The sequence below is a fragment of the Amblyomma mixtum genome, chromosome 1 (genome assembly GCF_055824585.1).
Source record: "Amblyomma mixtum isolate Tamu chromosome 1, ASM5582458v1, whole genome shotgun sequence".
Classification (NCBI taxonomy): domain Eukaryota; kingdom Metazoa; phylum Arthropoda; class Arachnida; order Ixodida; family Ixodidae; genus Amblyomma; species Amblyomma mixtum.
Genome location: NC_143012.1, coordinates 293,974,682 through 293,991,549, shown reverse-complemented (window position 1 = coordinate 293,991,549; position 16,868 = coordinate 293,974,682). Strand labels below are relative to the sequence as shown.

Genomic DNA, 16,868 nt, shown 5'->3' with positions numbered 1-16,868 from the left:
AGGACGAACCACGAAGAAAGACACAGGGACACACACAAGCGCACTAACAACTGTTTATTTCTTCCTTGAAACGCTTACTTATACACCTGGCCACGCATGCTCAAAAGCAATCTCTAATCACAATAGTCATGCCAACGGCTGTTAACGCAGACGCGAACGCAAAAAGTTGATTTCGGCAACGTACAGAGCCACGGACGTGTCACTGATACAATCTACCGCGTTTTTCTTTTATGTGGAAAGCTTCCAAAGCCAGCCGCGCTTGTTCATTTTTACTTTTTCCCAGTATCACGGTCTCGTCAAGTCGCGGTGCGCAATTGCGGCAAGAACTAAGATGGGACACAAGGTGTGCCCCTTTGTCTGTGTTGTTCCTGACTTTATTCGCATGTTCCCTGAGTCGCTCGTTTATGCACCGCCCTGTCTGCCCGATGTAGGTCTTACCACATGAAAGAGGGAAGGAGTATACCACCCCTGTGGCGCAAGGGATGTAGGTAGACCCGTGCCTGATTAGGCATCCACCCCTTCTATCACCGCACGTGCGGGCGCACAGCTTCGCCAGTTTATTCGGCGCAGAAAACGCCAGAGGGACACCATGCCTGCCTGCAACTCTCTTGAGGTGATGAGACACCTTATGCAGATATGGCACCACCACAGGCCTGAACGCTTCGCGTTCACTCGTCCCTCTCATACTTGGCGTACCGGTCTTCATCTTTCGTATCAGGGCCTCGGCAACCGCCGTCAAGAGCGACATAGGGAAACCTGCTGCCGAAAGCCGGCGGACCTGATTGTCAAAACTTGCCTGCAATTGATGCTCACACGACTTTTTGAGAGCCGAATCCATGCAATGGGTAGCAATGCCTCTTTTCACAATCTTGGAATGCTCTGATTTGTACGGCAAAAGTTCCTTTTTTGCACGAGGTTGGTAAGACCAACATACATGCCGCACGCAGAACTCTAGTTTTAGGTCCAGGAACTGCAGAACACTCCTGTGGGGTAACTCATGTGTAAAACCAAGACCTTGTCCGTGTTGCTTAAAAACTTCTAAAACTTCATCAATCGCATCCTGGCTGGAATAGTCACGCGCTAAAAACACTAAAAAATCGTCAACGTACCTAAACACTTTTAAAACCTTTCCCTTGCTAAAAACATCGTCTAAAGACTTGTCAATACTCGATAAAAAAATTTCACAGAGAACTGGGGCAACGCAGGACCCGATACAAATGCCGTTGCGTTGCAAAAATGGCTGGTCATTAAAAACAATAAAAGTGACCTTAAGATAATATTCTAAAAGATTTAAAAAGTTCCCCACAGAAAGTCCCGTAGCGTTTTGGAAGAAGGAGTGGATGCCTAATCAGGCACGGGTCTACCTACATCCCTTGCGCCACAGGGGTGGTATACTCCTTCCCTCTTTCATGTGGTAAGACCTACATCGGGCAGACAGGGCGGTGCATAAACGAGCGACTCAGGGAACATGCGAATAAAGTCAGGAACAACACAGACAAAGGGGCACACCTTGTGTCCCATCTTAGTTCTTGCCGCAATTGCGCACCGCGACTTGACGAGACCGTGATACTGGGAAAAAGTAAAAATGAACAAGCGCGGCTGGCTTTGGAAGCTTTCCACATAAAGGAAAACGCGGTAGATTGTATCAGTGACACGTCCGTGGCTCTGTACGTTGCCGAAATCAACTTTTTGCGTTCGCGTCTGCGTTAACAGCCGTTGGCATGACTATTGTGATTAGAGATTGCTTTTGAGCATGCGTGGCCAGGTGTATAAGTAAGCGTTTCAAGGAAGAAATAAACAGTTGTTAGTGCGCTTGTGTGTGTCCCTGTGTCTTTCTTCGTGGTTCGTCCTTTGATTGCGCATCCTTTACCTTCACAACATCATGTACCAACTAGGCCCTACCCAAGTTTTGTTGAAGTTCCTTTCTAGTTCAGTGGGTCCATCTTTTTGTGTGTCCTCCCCTTCTTCTACCTTCATCAACGCTTTACTAAGCCACACCATCCATGCTACGTGCCGAGCAAGACTGTACGGGTTCTCCATCCGTAAAGGACTCGTCCCTGCAGATGTGAGTGCCTTCTTCGGTCCTGTTTCGCCTTCGTGGGGTCATGTCAAGAGACTGTGCAAACTCCTTCGCTCGGAGCTTTGACGGCAAGTCCGTCTTTACCAAGACTGGCTGTGGTCTGTGTGCCTTTCAGTTGACCCCGAATGGCTTGCTATTCGGAAGTTTCGTGCTTTCACACGCCTTGCCGCGCAACTTACGGAAGCTAGGTGGATGTGCATTTTGAAAGAACAGCGCCGGGATAGCGCAAAGACAAGTTCTAGTGAAAGAAACAATGTCAAGGTCCTTGGTAATATCAGCCTACCTGATAATGTAGCCCTTCTGCTAGAAAAAGGCCCGAAATTCAGTGCGCCTACTTCCCTCCCTGCCCATGAATGGGTCGCTCTCAACAGGTGTGTGGCCGCTAAGGCGAAGCAAGAAGACCGCGAACGTTGCCTGCTTGAAGGAGTGGAGTGCTTGGAAAAGTCTGCACCGAAAAGGCTGTCTCGCCTTGTGGACAATGACGTGCGACAGGCGTTGTCCTTCTTGAAAGCAAACAATTTGCGTCTACTGCAGGGCGATAAGACAGGTGGCTTTGTAGTTGTTGAAAAGGGCATTTTTGATGAAAAAGCGCTGCAGGCAGTGTCAAAAAACTTTGTCCCAGTCCGAAAAAGTGCAGTAAAAGTAAAAACTAAGTTTATAGAATTCTGCAAAAAACTTGAACTAATGACGCTCGCTCGGGATATAGATAAAAGTAGAGGTCAGTGCTTATCGGTTTTCTTCACAGCAAAGACGCACAAGCCGGAAATACCTTTCAGAACCATAGTCAGTGAGTCTGGTTGTTGGCAGCACAATGTTAGCTTATTCTTGCAGAAGAGACTAAAATTGCTAAAGGTTAGCGATCCGTTCAGGACTAAGAGTTCGGAAGATGTAGTGCGGTATTTGGAAAGTAATACAAATGTCGGGTATGCTTTTTCAGTAGATGTAGAAGATTTGTTCTATTCAGTGCCACAGCGCGAGCTTTTGTATGCGGTGAAATCATGCATTGAGGAAAATGGTGAGCTCAGTTTCCAAAACGCTACGGGACTTTCTGTGGGGAACTTTTTAAATCTTTTAGAATATTATCTTAAGGTCACTTTTATTGTTTTTAATGACCAGCCATTTTTGCAACGCAACGGCATTTGTATCGGGTCCTGCGTTGCCCCAGTTCTCTGTGAAATTTTTTTTATCGAGTATTGACAAGTCTTTAGACGATGTTTTTAGCAAGGGAAAGGTTTTAAAAGTGTTTAGGTACGTTGACGATTTTTTAGTGTTTTTAGCGCGTGACTATTCCAGCCAGGATGCGATTGATGAAGTTTTAGAAGTTTTTAAGCAACACGGACAAGGTCTTGGTTTTACACATGAGTTACCCCACAGGAGTGTTCTGCAGTTCCTGGACCTAAAACTAGAGTTCTGCGTGCGGCATGTATGTTGGTCTTACCAACCTCGTGCAAAAAAGGAACTTTTGCCGTACAAATCAGAGCATTCCAAGATTGTGAAAAGAGGCATTGCTACCCATTGCATGGATTCGGCTCTCAAAAAGTCGTGTGAGCATCAATTGCAGGCAAGTTTTGACAATCAGGTCCGCCGGCTTTCGGCAGCAGGTTTCCCTATGTCGCTCTTGACGGCGGTTGCCGAGGCCCTGATACGAAAGATGAAGACCGGTACGCCAAGTATGAGAGGGACGAGTGAACGCGAAGCGTTCAGGCCTGTGGTGGTGCCATATCTGCATAAGGTGTCTCATCACCTCAAGAGAGTTGCAGGCAGGCATGGTGTCCCTCTGGCGTTTTCTGCGCCGAATAAACTGGCGAAGCTGTGCGCCCGCACGTGCGGTGATAGAAGGAGTGGATGCCTAATCAGGCACGGGTCTACCTACATCCCTTGCGCCACAGGGGTGGTATACTCCTTCCCTCTTTCATGTGGTAAGACCTACATCGGGCAGACAGGGCGGTGCATAAACGAGCGACTCAGGGAACATGCGAATAAAGTCAGGAACAACACAGACAAAGGGGCACACCTTGTGTCCCATCTTAGTTCTTGCCGCAATTGCGCACCGCGACTTGACGAGACCGTGATACTGGGAAAAAGTAAAAATGAACAAGCGCGGCTGGCTTTGGAAGCTTTCCACATAAAGTAAAACGCGGTAGATTGTATCAGTGACACGTCCGTGGCTCTGTACGTTGCCGAAATCAACTTTTTGCGTTCGCGTCTGCGTTAACAGCCGTTGGCATGACTATTGTGATTAGAGATTGCTTTTGAGCATGCGTGGCCAGGTGTATAAGTAAGCGTTTCAAGGAAGAAATAAACAGTTGTTAGTGCGCTTGTGTGTGTCCCTGTGTCTTTCTTCGTGGTTCGTCCTTTGATTGCGCATCCTTTACCTTCACAACATCATGTACCAACTAGGCCCTACCCAAGTTTTGTTAAAGTACAATTGGCCCCGTTTGAAATTCGCGCACTGTGACGTCACGACCGTTTCGACCAACTGAAAAGCGTGACATTTCTGTCGACAGCTCCTGCTTACAACGATGAGGCATTAAAGGCTTCCGCCTTAATAATCTTTTCAGGAAAATACTGTCACCAGCGGCGGACATCAGTTAGATATGAAATCACAGACATTAGTGTGCACAGGCTGTATTCACTGATTAACCTTTAACCCATTAATGTCTAATGTTACCCTTAATGTTAATGTTAGTAAAACTCGAGATGGTCACCTGCACGCAAGCGTAAAATGCATATATACGCGGCGGGATAGAGTTACAGGATTATTCTTACAGATGGGAGACCAATCAGAGGACTATTTGCGGTGAACCTTTCCGGGCAAATGGGGGATCAGGTTGTAGCAAATGCTGTAAATCCGGTATTCAAGCTCCCTGTGCTCGTGCACGGGGTGGAACAACCAGGAACACAAGACGCCCGTTTTGACTGCAGCAAGGCCATCTTGCAAGTTGGTAAAGCAAAACCCAGGAGATAAGTTCTTATCAGTGCTCTTGTTCTTTTTTACGTGGAAGCTCGCATAAAAAAAATAGCAAAGTTCAGCGTGCAGAGACTCGCCTGTTTATGCATGCGACGTTCTTGCAACATTATTTTACACGCAGATGCAATAGTTGGTTGCCGGAGATCACGTTTTTTATCGGGCTGAAATATATGAGTAGAGTGCAGGGCCGGTGCTCTTCACTTCCATGTTTGTTTTGCGCAGTCCCTTGCTTAACTATGCACGACCTACTTGCCCCAATAACTCTTGAACTACGCGCTTACTTGAACTTGATTATGCATTTAAATAGACTTTTTTCATTGACTGATCGCTGGTAGTCCTCATACAACTCCTAACGCAGCGGTGAAGTGATGCGCCACTGGCCTGCGACGGCAGGTGCTACTACCGGTGGGCCTTGTGCGACGAAGGTTGCTCTTGCCGGGTAACCTCTAGCGGCCAATCGTTAATTGAACTGCCACCTGCAACGGTGGGCAGGTTGTGATGACGCCACAAGGTCACGTGACCTAGGTGGCCCGCCTGCCACCCAGGCGGGTGACATCCAGCCACCGAGCTCTTCAAGGTTGCAGATGGACCGAACAACACACCGGCGAAATCGGCGAGTTGGAGCTGTAGGGAGAAGGCACTAAAACAATTGCTTTATTGAATGCAATGTTATCAGAGGCACTTGTTTGATCGTCGCTACTTGTTACGGATTCACGAGCACACGAGACTGTTCGAACAAGTGCTTCAAACGCTGCCACGCTCCAAAAAATTGTTCGTGGGCCGTTTTTTGCATGCGTTGCCCTTCTACATGCTGAAGAAGCCATGACCCCAGAATCGTCTAAACTGGAAAAACATGGAATTGCCACAGCGAATTTATGAAAGCATTATGAGCTGTTCACGGAAATATTTACGTAACGATGTGCACAACACTGCACACGGTATTTTTTGGGAAGTAATCGCCTCAAGTCTCCGTCAGTGTTAATTTTAACGTTTTTCACCTGAAACGTTTCTTGTCCGTTCCAGAGCACACTGCAAAGAGTTTATGAGCCCAGGATGAACGAGAGTCCAAAATGCAGTCTTCGGTATGCAGCTCTGTTCAAGCGCGTAGCGCTGCCTTGCTTTAACATAGCCGCAATCCCACGCTAAGTTTTCGACCTTCACGCAAGTGATACACCAATCGAAAACTGCGGAAGCGAGCGATAAGGCGCCTCTAGCAGACGAGTTAGAGCTTTACTAAGCTCAACGCTACATGCATAACCACGCACAAAACCAAGAAAGTTCATGTAGACATCGTCGGCACAAAACACGGCACAAATATAAAAGTAGAACTATATGCTCTACTAATAGACATTCACTGGCCAGCGTATTAAACTAGCGCGACGGGCTATTAGCGTTTGCCGCCGACGGAACCATTCGAGGGTGTGCTTTTCTTCGACCTGGATTTGTCGCGGCGGCTGTCATTTCCTCGGGGGTTCCTGGTATCTGCAGTGGCCCGATCTTCTTTCTGTTCCAGCGTGTTCCTCATGTGCTTCATGATATGTCGCCTGGAACAGAAAGAGCGTCTGACGGCAGTCCTGGCGCACTCGGCTGTTGTGTTTCGAGGTAGCGTTCTGAGGACAGGCAGAGAGGCGAACATGAGGCTTCCAGACACGGCGAAAACCAAGTTCTCTCGGCCTACTGCAATGAACCGCGCGATGACAGCGGCAGACCCGGCACCCAAACCACGGAACCCGTAAATCCACTTAAACACAGCTAGTGGGCACTTTTTATGTCACTCTTGTCATCACCCCGTTGATCCCCATACAGTTATCAGTTATCGCCAGGTACCCTGTACAGTTATCCCCGCAATCATCATCATCATCAGCCTGACTACGCCGACTTCAGGGCAAAGGCGTCTCCCATTTCTCTCCAATTAACCCTTTCCTTTGCTAGCTGCGGCCACACCGTATCCCCGCAAACTTCTTAATCTCATCCACCATTTCTGCGGACCCCTGCCGCTCTTGCCTTCTCTTAGAGTCCACTCCATTACCCTTAAGGACCAGCGGTTGTCTTGCCTTCGCATTACCTGCCCTGCCCAAGCCCATTTCTTCCTCTCGATTCCGGCTAGGATGTCATTAACCCGCGTTTGTCCCCTCACCCACTGCGCCCTCTTCCGGTCTCTTAACGTTACACCTATCGTTTTTCTTGCCATAACTCGCGGCCTTGTCCTTAACTTAAGCTGAACCTACACGTTTCTGTCCTATTGGTGAGTGCCGGTAAGATACAGCTGTTGTATGCTTTTCTCTTGAGGGATATTTGTAAACTGCCGTTGATATCTGAGAGAACCTGTAATATGCGCTCCACCCCCTTCTTGTTCTTCTAGTTATTCCTCTCTCACTATCCGGATCAGCGGTTACTACCTAGGGGCCAGAAATATTTGTTTTCCGGAACAGAAATGACGCAGTAATTTACGGTGGGCGCCTCGGCCGCGCCTTGTGGGAAAGTATGAAATAGTGACTAAAAGAAGAAAGAGAGGAAGGGTTGCCATACTGGAGGGCTCCGGAACAGTTTCGACCACTTGAGGATCTTTGACGCGCACTGACGTCCCGTTGCACACGGGCGCCTTTTGCGTTTCGCCTCCATCGAAACACGGCTGCCACGGTTGGGTTTCAACCCGAGTCAGGGAAGTCAAGATGGGTGAGTCAGAAGCAAGGCACGCGTTTGAAAATGCGTAGCTCATACTTTTGCTTCGAACCTAGGAAGCATGCCAAAAAGGGTCTTCAGAAAAGATACATTTCCTGCCAAGTTTTTACTAATTGTGGAACAAAACAAACGCACCTTTGCTCTTGCAGGAAGACCTTAGCCACTGCGTCACTTAGAGTTGGACTCGGCGGGGAAGCAGCTTCGTAAGTGCATAATTTCTATATTAACGCTGTGTGCACAGCGCACGGGCGCTTTCGCAAATTCGTTCACTCTGCCTCCCTACTCAGTGGCGATGAAGGAGAGCAGTTATCGCGTGCTGGTGGGATCCTTCTGTAACTAGTGCCGCACTGCCTCGGTACTCCCAGTGCCCCCTTTCTGCCGAGAATTCGCAAAGATGTGTTTTTCTTGTCTTGCAGTCTCAGCGTACCTGGATCTCGTCAGACGCACGTCAACATGACCAGATGGCGGCTTCGGTCTGAAATTTAAATGCCTGAACATTTTAATAATGGCATCGATTAAAGAGAAATTAGTGCAATCACGTTATTCAACGCCACAAATTAAAAAAAAACATCCTCCTATGGTTTTCTTAGTTCCGATGATTGTTGACTTCCTTAACGAATGCCCATATTGCTCAGGGCCTTCAACTCAAAACATTTTTTCGCGCGCTTTCAATTAGTGACGTCATTTACGCAAACGTGAAGGAGCCCGCGTCTGAACAGCTGAAAAAGAGAGGGCTGCACTAATCCATCCACGCTCTACAGCAGAAAATTTTTCGCCTCCGAAGGTCCACACGCACGCCGCTACGCAGCGCGAGATATTGCGAAAGCAACACTACGCTAGTTGCCGAGCCTTTTCGCGGAGCCGAGGAAAGGCCATACTGCGCATGCGCGAGGAGCAGTGACGTCACACGGCACACAGCTGGCGCACCGCCGCCGTCGCTGCGCGGGTGACTGAGAGGTGCCGCCGCCGCCCTCGCCAGTTGCGCATGCGCAGTAGCGGCGCATAGCTAGCGCGCCGGGGCCGTCGCCGCTGCCGCGCCCTCTTCATCGCCTCTCTCTCTCTCATCTCCGATGCGCAGTAGCGGCGTACAGCTAGCGTGCCGGGGCCGCCGGCACGCCAGCTTTGCGTAGTGACGTCACTAGCTCCTCGCGCATGCGCAGTATGGTCGTGCAAGAGCGCGCGACACGGCGCGACTGGGCAATGCAGCTCACGCAGCAATATATGGCTACGCGCAGATGTTGCTTTCGCAATCCCCCAGGTTTAACCAGAGCTAAACCGCAGCCACTTTTTCGGTCTACTAGCGAAAACTGGGCGCGCTTTTTCAAGGAATGATCATGTGCAACACTTCATTTACGACACAGACAACATTCGTGTGAAGTACAACTGAGGAAAAAAGTTTGTAGTCGCCTCACGCATGGCGCGTATACAATGATGTTGCTCAGGAGTAACAGTGGATACTTGTAGTCACTATTTAGGAACAGGTATGCCAAAAGAGGCGAACTCTCACAATCGACCCTCTGCTTACATAATGCAGAACTGCGTTCAGTTTACCAGTCCCATCTGTCCTAGTCACCAGAGGTGGAAAGAGGTGGAACCGGTGCGTAGACGTGCAAAAGACTTTCTACGTGCTTATGTTGTAGTTGAAAATCACTGAAAAGAAGTAGGAACAGTATCGTGAGCGGCTTTGTGTGCGTAGTCGCTGAGCATATACTAAGTGTTCCAGGAAAGGCTTTAAATAACACTCAAAAATAAGTTTCTTGAGGTAGAAATATTGCTTTTTCAGCATAGTATTATTACAGCTGGCGGACACCAGAAAACCGGTGAACCGTGTTAAGTAGCAAGCTGGTTAACTTTATTTTAATATTGACTTTGTAACTATTACAGTCAGGTGCCTAGTTGCAATTAGAGATTTGATGCTTGTCGTTAGTCATAGCCATATCAATTTTTAGAATTTGGAAAACGCGATCACCCCGGCTCTTGGCCCCGACAAAATTTGCCTTTTTGGCAAGTTACGTGCAATGCAAAGATTGCTTTGAATGCATGCTTTTCGAATGCACATGACGATGCAGCCAGAATTTGCTGGTTCGCAGCTCTGAGGATAATCGTGTTCTCGAAGTTCTACAAAACTGATATGGCTATTACTAACAACCGGCTATAAATATGTAATTTCAACCTCTTGCCTAAATATGATAGTTAAAAGTTAATTATCAGTGATTAGTTCAGTAGCCTACCTTTATGACGGTTTAGCGGTTTTCCGGTGTCCGCCAACACTGGTAATACTATGACGGAAAAGCCATATTTTGACCTAAAAAAGCATATCTTTAAAAATTACTTTCCTGTGTCTTCTCTGAAAGACCTGGTAAATGACATTTTATATCCCCATGAAGCAGCTTTATTTTTTTTTCGCCGAAGCGATTGGGTTCGTAGCATTATTCAAGCATTCAAGTCAAATGCTTTCTCCAGAAGTCACAGTTCTTGTGGCCAATATTTCGATGCAAAGAATAATTGCCTGGTTGTAGCCATAGCGCTACGGGGTCCGTGCTCTTGTAGACTGGCCAATCAACTCCATCGATGACTGGCTTTCTGGAAGCAGAACATTTAGGACAACATTTCAATGCCATTAAAGACAAACGAAAAGGAGTAAGTAACAACACAACTGTGATAATTAATAAAGCTAATATTCCGTGGTATACAACGATGGGCATGTCATTCTTGAATCCTACATCATAACGACTGGAATACTCATCTGGGTGCTGTTGAGGATGCAGATGAAAGAACTTTTCACTAAGCTCCTCGTATATGAGTACCATCTCTTCATATTCTGCTGTTTGCGAACTGATCACCTATAATTACCTTGCTTCTTTTCGGTATAACCGCCGTTCTGGCTCAATGACAATAAGGCTTGGATCCCGAGCATCAGACAGCTGCTTTGATGAAGGCAGATTGCAAAACACCCATGCCCTCAAGTTTTGGCGCTGTTAAGGGGACATAGCTTTAGAGCAAAATTGTTTTTCTTAATATTTGTGCTACGTGGCTAAATATTTCTGAGTTGAGAGGCTTTCTAAAGTTTATAAATCTATTGTTAGTTTGTTGTGTTTGGTTCAATTTTGCAAGTCATGCACTTTTAATATAGGGATATTTTTGCACACCTATTGGTTCTAAATACACAAAGACGAGAACACTGAGAAAGACCTCATTTTATTCACTACGATTCTTTTTATCCAGTGAGAAAAGGTGCGAAATGTGCAAAACTCCTGAATTAGAAAAATGGTTACTCTTTAGGATGTCTCTTTATGATACGGCTACAATCGTTTTAACAATTCCAGTCGCAACTATAAAGTGCAATCAAAACAATAATGCTGCAATCTGCATAGCTTAAAACATACCCATACCAAAGTTTATGGCGATGAGACGGTAGTATCGGCAACAATGGGATGCACCAACACAGAGGTCGCACGAAGATGAGAAACGAAGACATATAACATCTAGTGATTTAAAAAGATAGAGGTGATGCAGCTACTGCGGACTGAAGAAACGCTAGTTTCTAACTACTCTTTCGAGCACCAAACTGTCGGAGGATGCGTCTGAAACAAAAAGGCTGCCCCTACCTGGCTGCAGAAACGTAACGGCGGGAAACACGGCTGTTGAATTTGTTGCTGTTGTGAACATGACTCAGTTGTGTTCATTTAGTAGTTTCACATGTAGATTTGGCGCTGGTATTGTTGCACACGAGTGCGAAAGGCATACACATAATAAAAAAAAGCACGAACGGAGAGCTCTCATTGGTCAAAGTTATTCTTTACTCTTCAGATGTGCCGTTCCTGCAAATACACACTAGTGCTTCGGTACGTTAAATGTTAACACCCATGATAAGTTAGTTTTCTATAGCACCATTTCAGTCTGCTTAGCCCGCGTAGAAAAGCCACTACTTTTGCACATTGTGATGTACTCGATAATTGGATTGCAGTGAAAAACCCTTGGTCGAGAATTCTTTGCTATAATAAGGATGACCCGACTAGCATCAAACCCTCTGTTTAGGCGGCCTTATCCACGAGTGCCTTACAACAAAAGCATTTAAAAACTTGTGAGAGCGAAGACTTCTGGACGCACTCTCTACTGGTCTTTATTATAATAGTGCTGATAATGCAAGGAAATTTGAACGTAAGCCTTAGAGTCTCATCTGTAGTGCCTGCTTGCATTCAATGTCGCAACTTATTCACGAGCAATGCTTTCTAGTTTTTACTACTTAAATCGGAATATTTGGCGCTGTAGCTTTGAAAAGTGCCATTACGCACATTTAACTCCTGTAAACAAAATAACCAGCTTCCAAGGCTTGCGGACAAGAGTAGCCTTAACAGGGTTACAAAATACTTGCCCGGTTTTGGCGAAGCTTGTGAAAGCTTTCATCATTGTTCTGCTGAACTCCTGATCCTTGTCGGTGAACTGTTCTGGATTTAGCACTGGAATTCCAAAGTAGTAGACAATTTCGGACGTGTGCGGCACCCCAGACCACTTCGGGAATGGAGACTTATCCGAGCTGTGAGCGAATACTGAAAAGTAGACCGAGTTGCCCCACTTGGAGTAGTCTTCTGCGAAAAACTTGCTGGGGCAGATGAACTGAGCGTCTCCTACAAATTCAGTGTGCAATTCCCTTAGCTGTCGCTTATTGGCTTTCGTGGAATCGTTCACGTACCTTTTCAGTGTCGGCGCAAACTTGTCCGGAAGCCAAGCGAGTGCTACAGAGCGCAGAACTTTCCGTAGTTCGTCTTCACTAATGCCTTCAAGGTCCTCAGTCTGAATACGATTGTCAGGAGAACACATGATTATGAAGTTACCCTCATTGGCAGTGACTCCCAGCATGACGTCCACATTTGCGAACTCGCCCTTTTTTATTGCCGCCGTGGGGCGCTTGGGCAAGAAAGCATTTGGATAAGAAGGAATGAAGCTGACAGATTTGTGCGCCGAGACATTATAAGTGGCATCGCAAAGCTCATCAGCCGGCTTCGAACGGAGACACTTAAGGACTTCCGTGGGGTTAGAGGAGAGGTCTCTGTGAGCAGAAGCACACCCGACAAGCTCGGCGACTTTGTTGCCCAAGGTCAAGCTGTCTGAGGTGGAGTCTATGAGGCCATCAGTATCGTAAACGCCACTCATTAGGACTGCCCTTCGAAACAAGCCCTTGCTCAAAGGCGACAGAATATGGGCACTAACACTGAACGATCCGGCGCTCTCTCCGAACAAGGTAACCATAGAAGGGTCGCCTCCGAATGATTTAATGTTGTCATGAACCCATCGTAGAGCCAGGTTCTGGTCCATGAGCCCCATGTTTCCTTGTACTTCCAATACACCAGCGTTCAGGAATCCGAAAATATTAAGACGGTAATTGAAGGTGACCACTACGACGTCGTGCAGTGCAGCTAGTGCAGAGCCGTTGTACCAGTGCTGGTAAGCCGAACCGAGCGAAAAGCCGCCCCCGTATATCCACACCAAAACTGCCTTTAATGGCTGCGATCTAGCTGGTGTCCACACGTTGATGTAGAGGCAGTCTTCAGACAGGCCGACATAAGGTGCAAAGTCTCCGCTGAAAACCTTTTGAGTGCAAGCAGTTTTCGGTTCTTTGGCGTTGTAGACGCCCTTCCACGGGTCTGCTGGAACAGGATCGAGGAACCGAAGCTTGCCGACAGGAGGGCGAGCGAATGGTATGCCTTGGTAAATCTCGATCGTCTTCCCCAGAACTTTCATAGTGCGACCTTGGACATCTCCGTTTTTAATCGAAATTTTTGGTGGGTCACCAGTGTGCATTACTGTAGCAACGAAGGCGAAGACAAAGCACTTCGACAAGCGGCGCATCCTTGTGAAGAGTTGATTTCTCATAGGTAAATTGCCAGCTGCGGGAAAGAAGGCATATCAAGGGGCGTGAGTAGGGGTGAAGGAAACTGCAATGCGGCACAATGTGCACCATTCGGTTATTTTATCTCTCCTTACCTTTCAACATGAAAGCTAATTAGGTTGATAACTTAGCGTCATGCGCAGCTTTATGTCGGCTCCAAATAACAAAATGCCTTAGAACTCTTTTGTGCTCTTCTAGACAATGCGCAAACTCCTCCATATCACCATTATTGGAATTCATGATGGAGCACAAATAGCAAAACGTTTGTGAGAAATTAAGTCGTTGCAATTCCTAATTTATCGGAATGTGTTAAAAGTTTAAAGAGGATATTGAGGTTCATCATGTCTTGGAAAGTTTACTCTTGCAGTTTGTGTTATACACGGGGCAGAATACGATGGTTCGGAGCTCTCCAGTACACAAGGTAACAATAATGAGCATTCCACTTGGCCGTAAACTTTGCTTTTTTTTTCTTGCAGTTTAGGTTATCTGAAAGCCCTAGAGAAAATCAAGGAATACAAGTTGGTAGGAGCCACGAATATTAACTGTGGCTGAGAGCAAGAAGTACTGAATGACATCAAGCAATGCCACTATTGAATCCGCGGTCGCGGATAAGATATTTATATCTTCGAAGACGCTCTAGATAAAAGACACAACGATCTTAAAGGCCGGGGATCGACCGAACATCCCAAAGTTTCTTCGGAGATACAATCACCTCACGGTTGTCATACGGCAAAAAGGGCTACTTGTTCAGCCCTTTTGTTTCTTAGAAAGTGTTGAAAAGTGTTGAAAATTTAAGAGCGGAGTGCCTCCCTGTCTGGAGCTTGCTCCAAAGCTCACGGGATTCATCAAGCTGGCTTCCAGGAGTGGCCTTTTCCACTGTGACTCAAAGTCTGCACCCCTCCCCCATGTCGATCCGTACTTTACGACCAAATAAGATGAGGCCCTTGTGTGCCTTAATCATGAAGGCTATGGCCTCTCTAGAAGCGATCCTTGAGAATCCGGCTATGGGCATCACCGACCGCCAGGTGTACCTGGACCATGTTTTGGGGATGCACCGCAACCTCACGTAATTAGATGAATGGCATTAGATGAAGAGCATCCACGACGGTGAGTTCAACGCCAAAATGGCCTCCTAATTAGACTGCGACCTCAAGGTCAGTTTTCTGATGACCCGCGTTCGTGTCGCCAAGCAGCTGGCGTCACTAGCCGTCCTTACCACTGCTTTCCCGACTACCGGGGAGTGCTGGCCACTGAACCTGTGAGCACGCAAACCGCGCCCCTGGGCACTTCTAGAGTTCCGCAAAGGCCTCGTTTTGCTGCACCACCTAGACCCCCCGGCTCCAGAGTTCTCCGAAGGCCTCCGAACTGGGCCAGATGCTGGTCTTGAGAAGTAGCTGTGCAAACACCATGATGTTCTGCAAGTCATCGACGTATCGCCCAGGTGGCGGCTTTGTGTATAACAGCAGCAACTAGATGTGCACACTACCACTGCCCTTACTAAACAACTACCACTGCCTAGAGCTCGACGATGCTCGAAAACAGAGGCACATCCGGCAAGCATGGGCACCATGCTGCCAGCAGTTTTCCCAAGTTTGTCCTGTCAGCGTCCCAGGTATCACGTGCCAAAGGGAATCGAGCCGGTCGCCAGGACCTCTCGATAACTTACGAGGGTGAGAGCACCGGATCCAACATTATTGTGACTCGGCGGGAAACCCGCCGCCTAGGAAAGACTGTAGGCTCAGAGCCCACAAGCAAATCTCACCTGGGCAGTTAGGTTACTATTATCTCTTTTCCGTTTGTGTCACAAGAAGACGCCTGCCTCAGGCTGTCTTGCTTTGCTGGCAACACCAAGCCAGCATTCGCAGTGGATCGCCTGACAGAGATGAAGACTTCTTCCAAAAAACTCAGCTGCATCAAGGCTAGGTTCGCAAGATCCGGAGGACATACAAGGAGTTACGAAAAGCTCAGAACTCTCCTTGACTATTCATTCAGACATAGCCTCAAATGTGACCAGCGCTGAGTCGATGAAGCGTTTCGGTTCATCGACTCAGCGCTGGTCATCTTTCTTGATCACGTCATGTTGCGCGAGTCCTCTCACACGCAGCATATAAACTTCAAAACTTCATTCAGCCTGTGGAAGCTAGCGTTTATGGTTTACTCCCAGAAGCGTGCAACAGGCCTTCCACGAGTGAACTGTGAGTCATCCGAGAGCATAGGTCACCAAGCAAAACATTCGCGAACTGGTTGCACACCTACGTGAGGATCGGTTCGCACACGGAACATCATACTACTTTCTGATTTTGTTAATTCGACTTCTCTCTCATTCGTGAGATAACCGAACCGCTAATGCTGAATCACACGCATGTTATTCTTACCATCACCTTATCAACATCAACTACAGCACAAATTGTTGTCCCACTGTAAGCTAAATTAACCCTCTCTTACGCAAAATATACATTTATACCTTGATTTCAACATCGAGGATATTAGGAGTGTACCCAAAAAGCCTATGACTGGCTTGACAGAGGGATACACCCCTACACACTGATAAAGCTGCAGAAGCAGTGCACGGACGGAATGCTATCAAAAGGAAAAGGACTACTGGGGTAGTTACAATTTCCTGCGCAAATCATAACAGGTCCCCTATGGCCAGCCAATCCCCGCTAATTATGGCATCCACTCGGGTATAAGCCAACTTTTTTTTTTCATAATCGCGCTCTCCGGCGCTAAGAAAATCCCTGAGAAAAAGAAAATCTCACGTACATGACAGGAGAAATTGGTGCTGTATAATTGGAGCGCAGCTTTCACCTCTGCCATCCGGCTTTGTCAGCGGTCTTTATAAACTTTCGCCGCTTTTTATACTCACCTACCAAATATGAGTTGTCGAAAATAAAGAAGAATGAAAAAAAAAGAGACTGCCGGAAGGACACCATTATTGCAGAAATTCACGCGACAGCGCACGTTTGCAGTTGCGCAGCCTGCTGAAAAAACATCCCAACTTTAGTGGTGTGACGACGGCTGCGTCAACAAGCTACAATCGTTAGAGCCAGTCCAAGGTAAAAGCTTCAAACACGAGCCTCGATTCTGTTAGCGGCGACACTCACTTGGAGAAAGAAGACCAAATGGTAAACTAAGGCAGGCCGTTGATACTGTCAGGCAGATTGATTGCAGTCTAATGAAATTATTACAATTTTAGACTGGTCATGGGCAGACATGCTATTTTGGCATCGATATACTGTGCCAAG

General features: G+C 47.2%; 1 protein-coding gene across 1 annotated transcript; it reads right to left on the bottom strand.

The window, feature by feature from the left end:
- Positions 1–10,138: 10,138 nt before the first annotated feature.
- LOC149372095 (cholinesterase-like) lies at positions 10,139–13,535 on the bottom strand. Its single transcript, XM_089581616.1, has 2 exons — positions 12,105–13,535; positions 10,139–10,312 (listed from the first exon to the last, which is right to left on the bottom strand). Exons 1-2 carry the CDS (start codon positions 13,533–13,535, stop codon positions 10,175–10,177), a joined length of 1,569 nt encoding a protein of 522 aa, XP_089437742.1. The 3' UTR covers positions 10,139–10,174.
- Between the last annotated feature and the right edge of the window lie 3,333 nt (positions 13,536–16,868).

Bases quoted from the DNA above. Each gene is read 5' to 3' on its own strand.
- LOC149372095 (XM_089581616.1), bottom strand. From the start codon at position 13,535: ATGCACACTGGTGACCCACCAAAAATTTCGATTAAAAACGGAGATGTC. The intron at 10,313-12,104 runs GTATTTTGTAAC...GCTTCCAGAAAG, and splicing joins GCTTCGCCAAAACCGGGCAA to CCAGTCATCGATGGAGTTGA.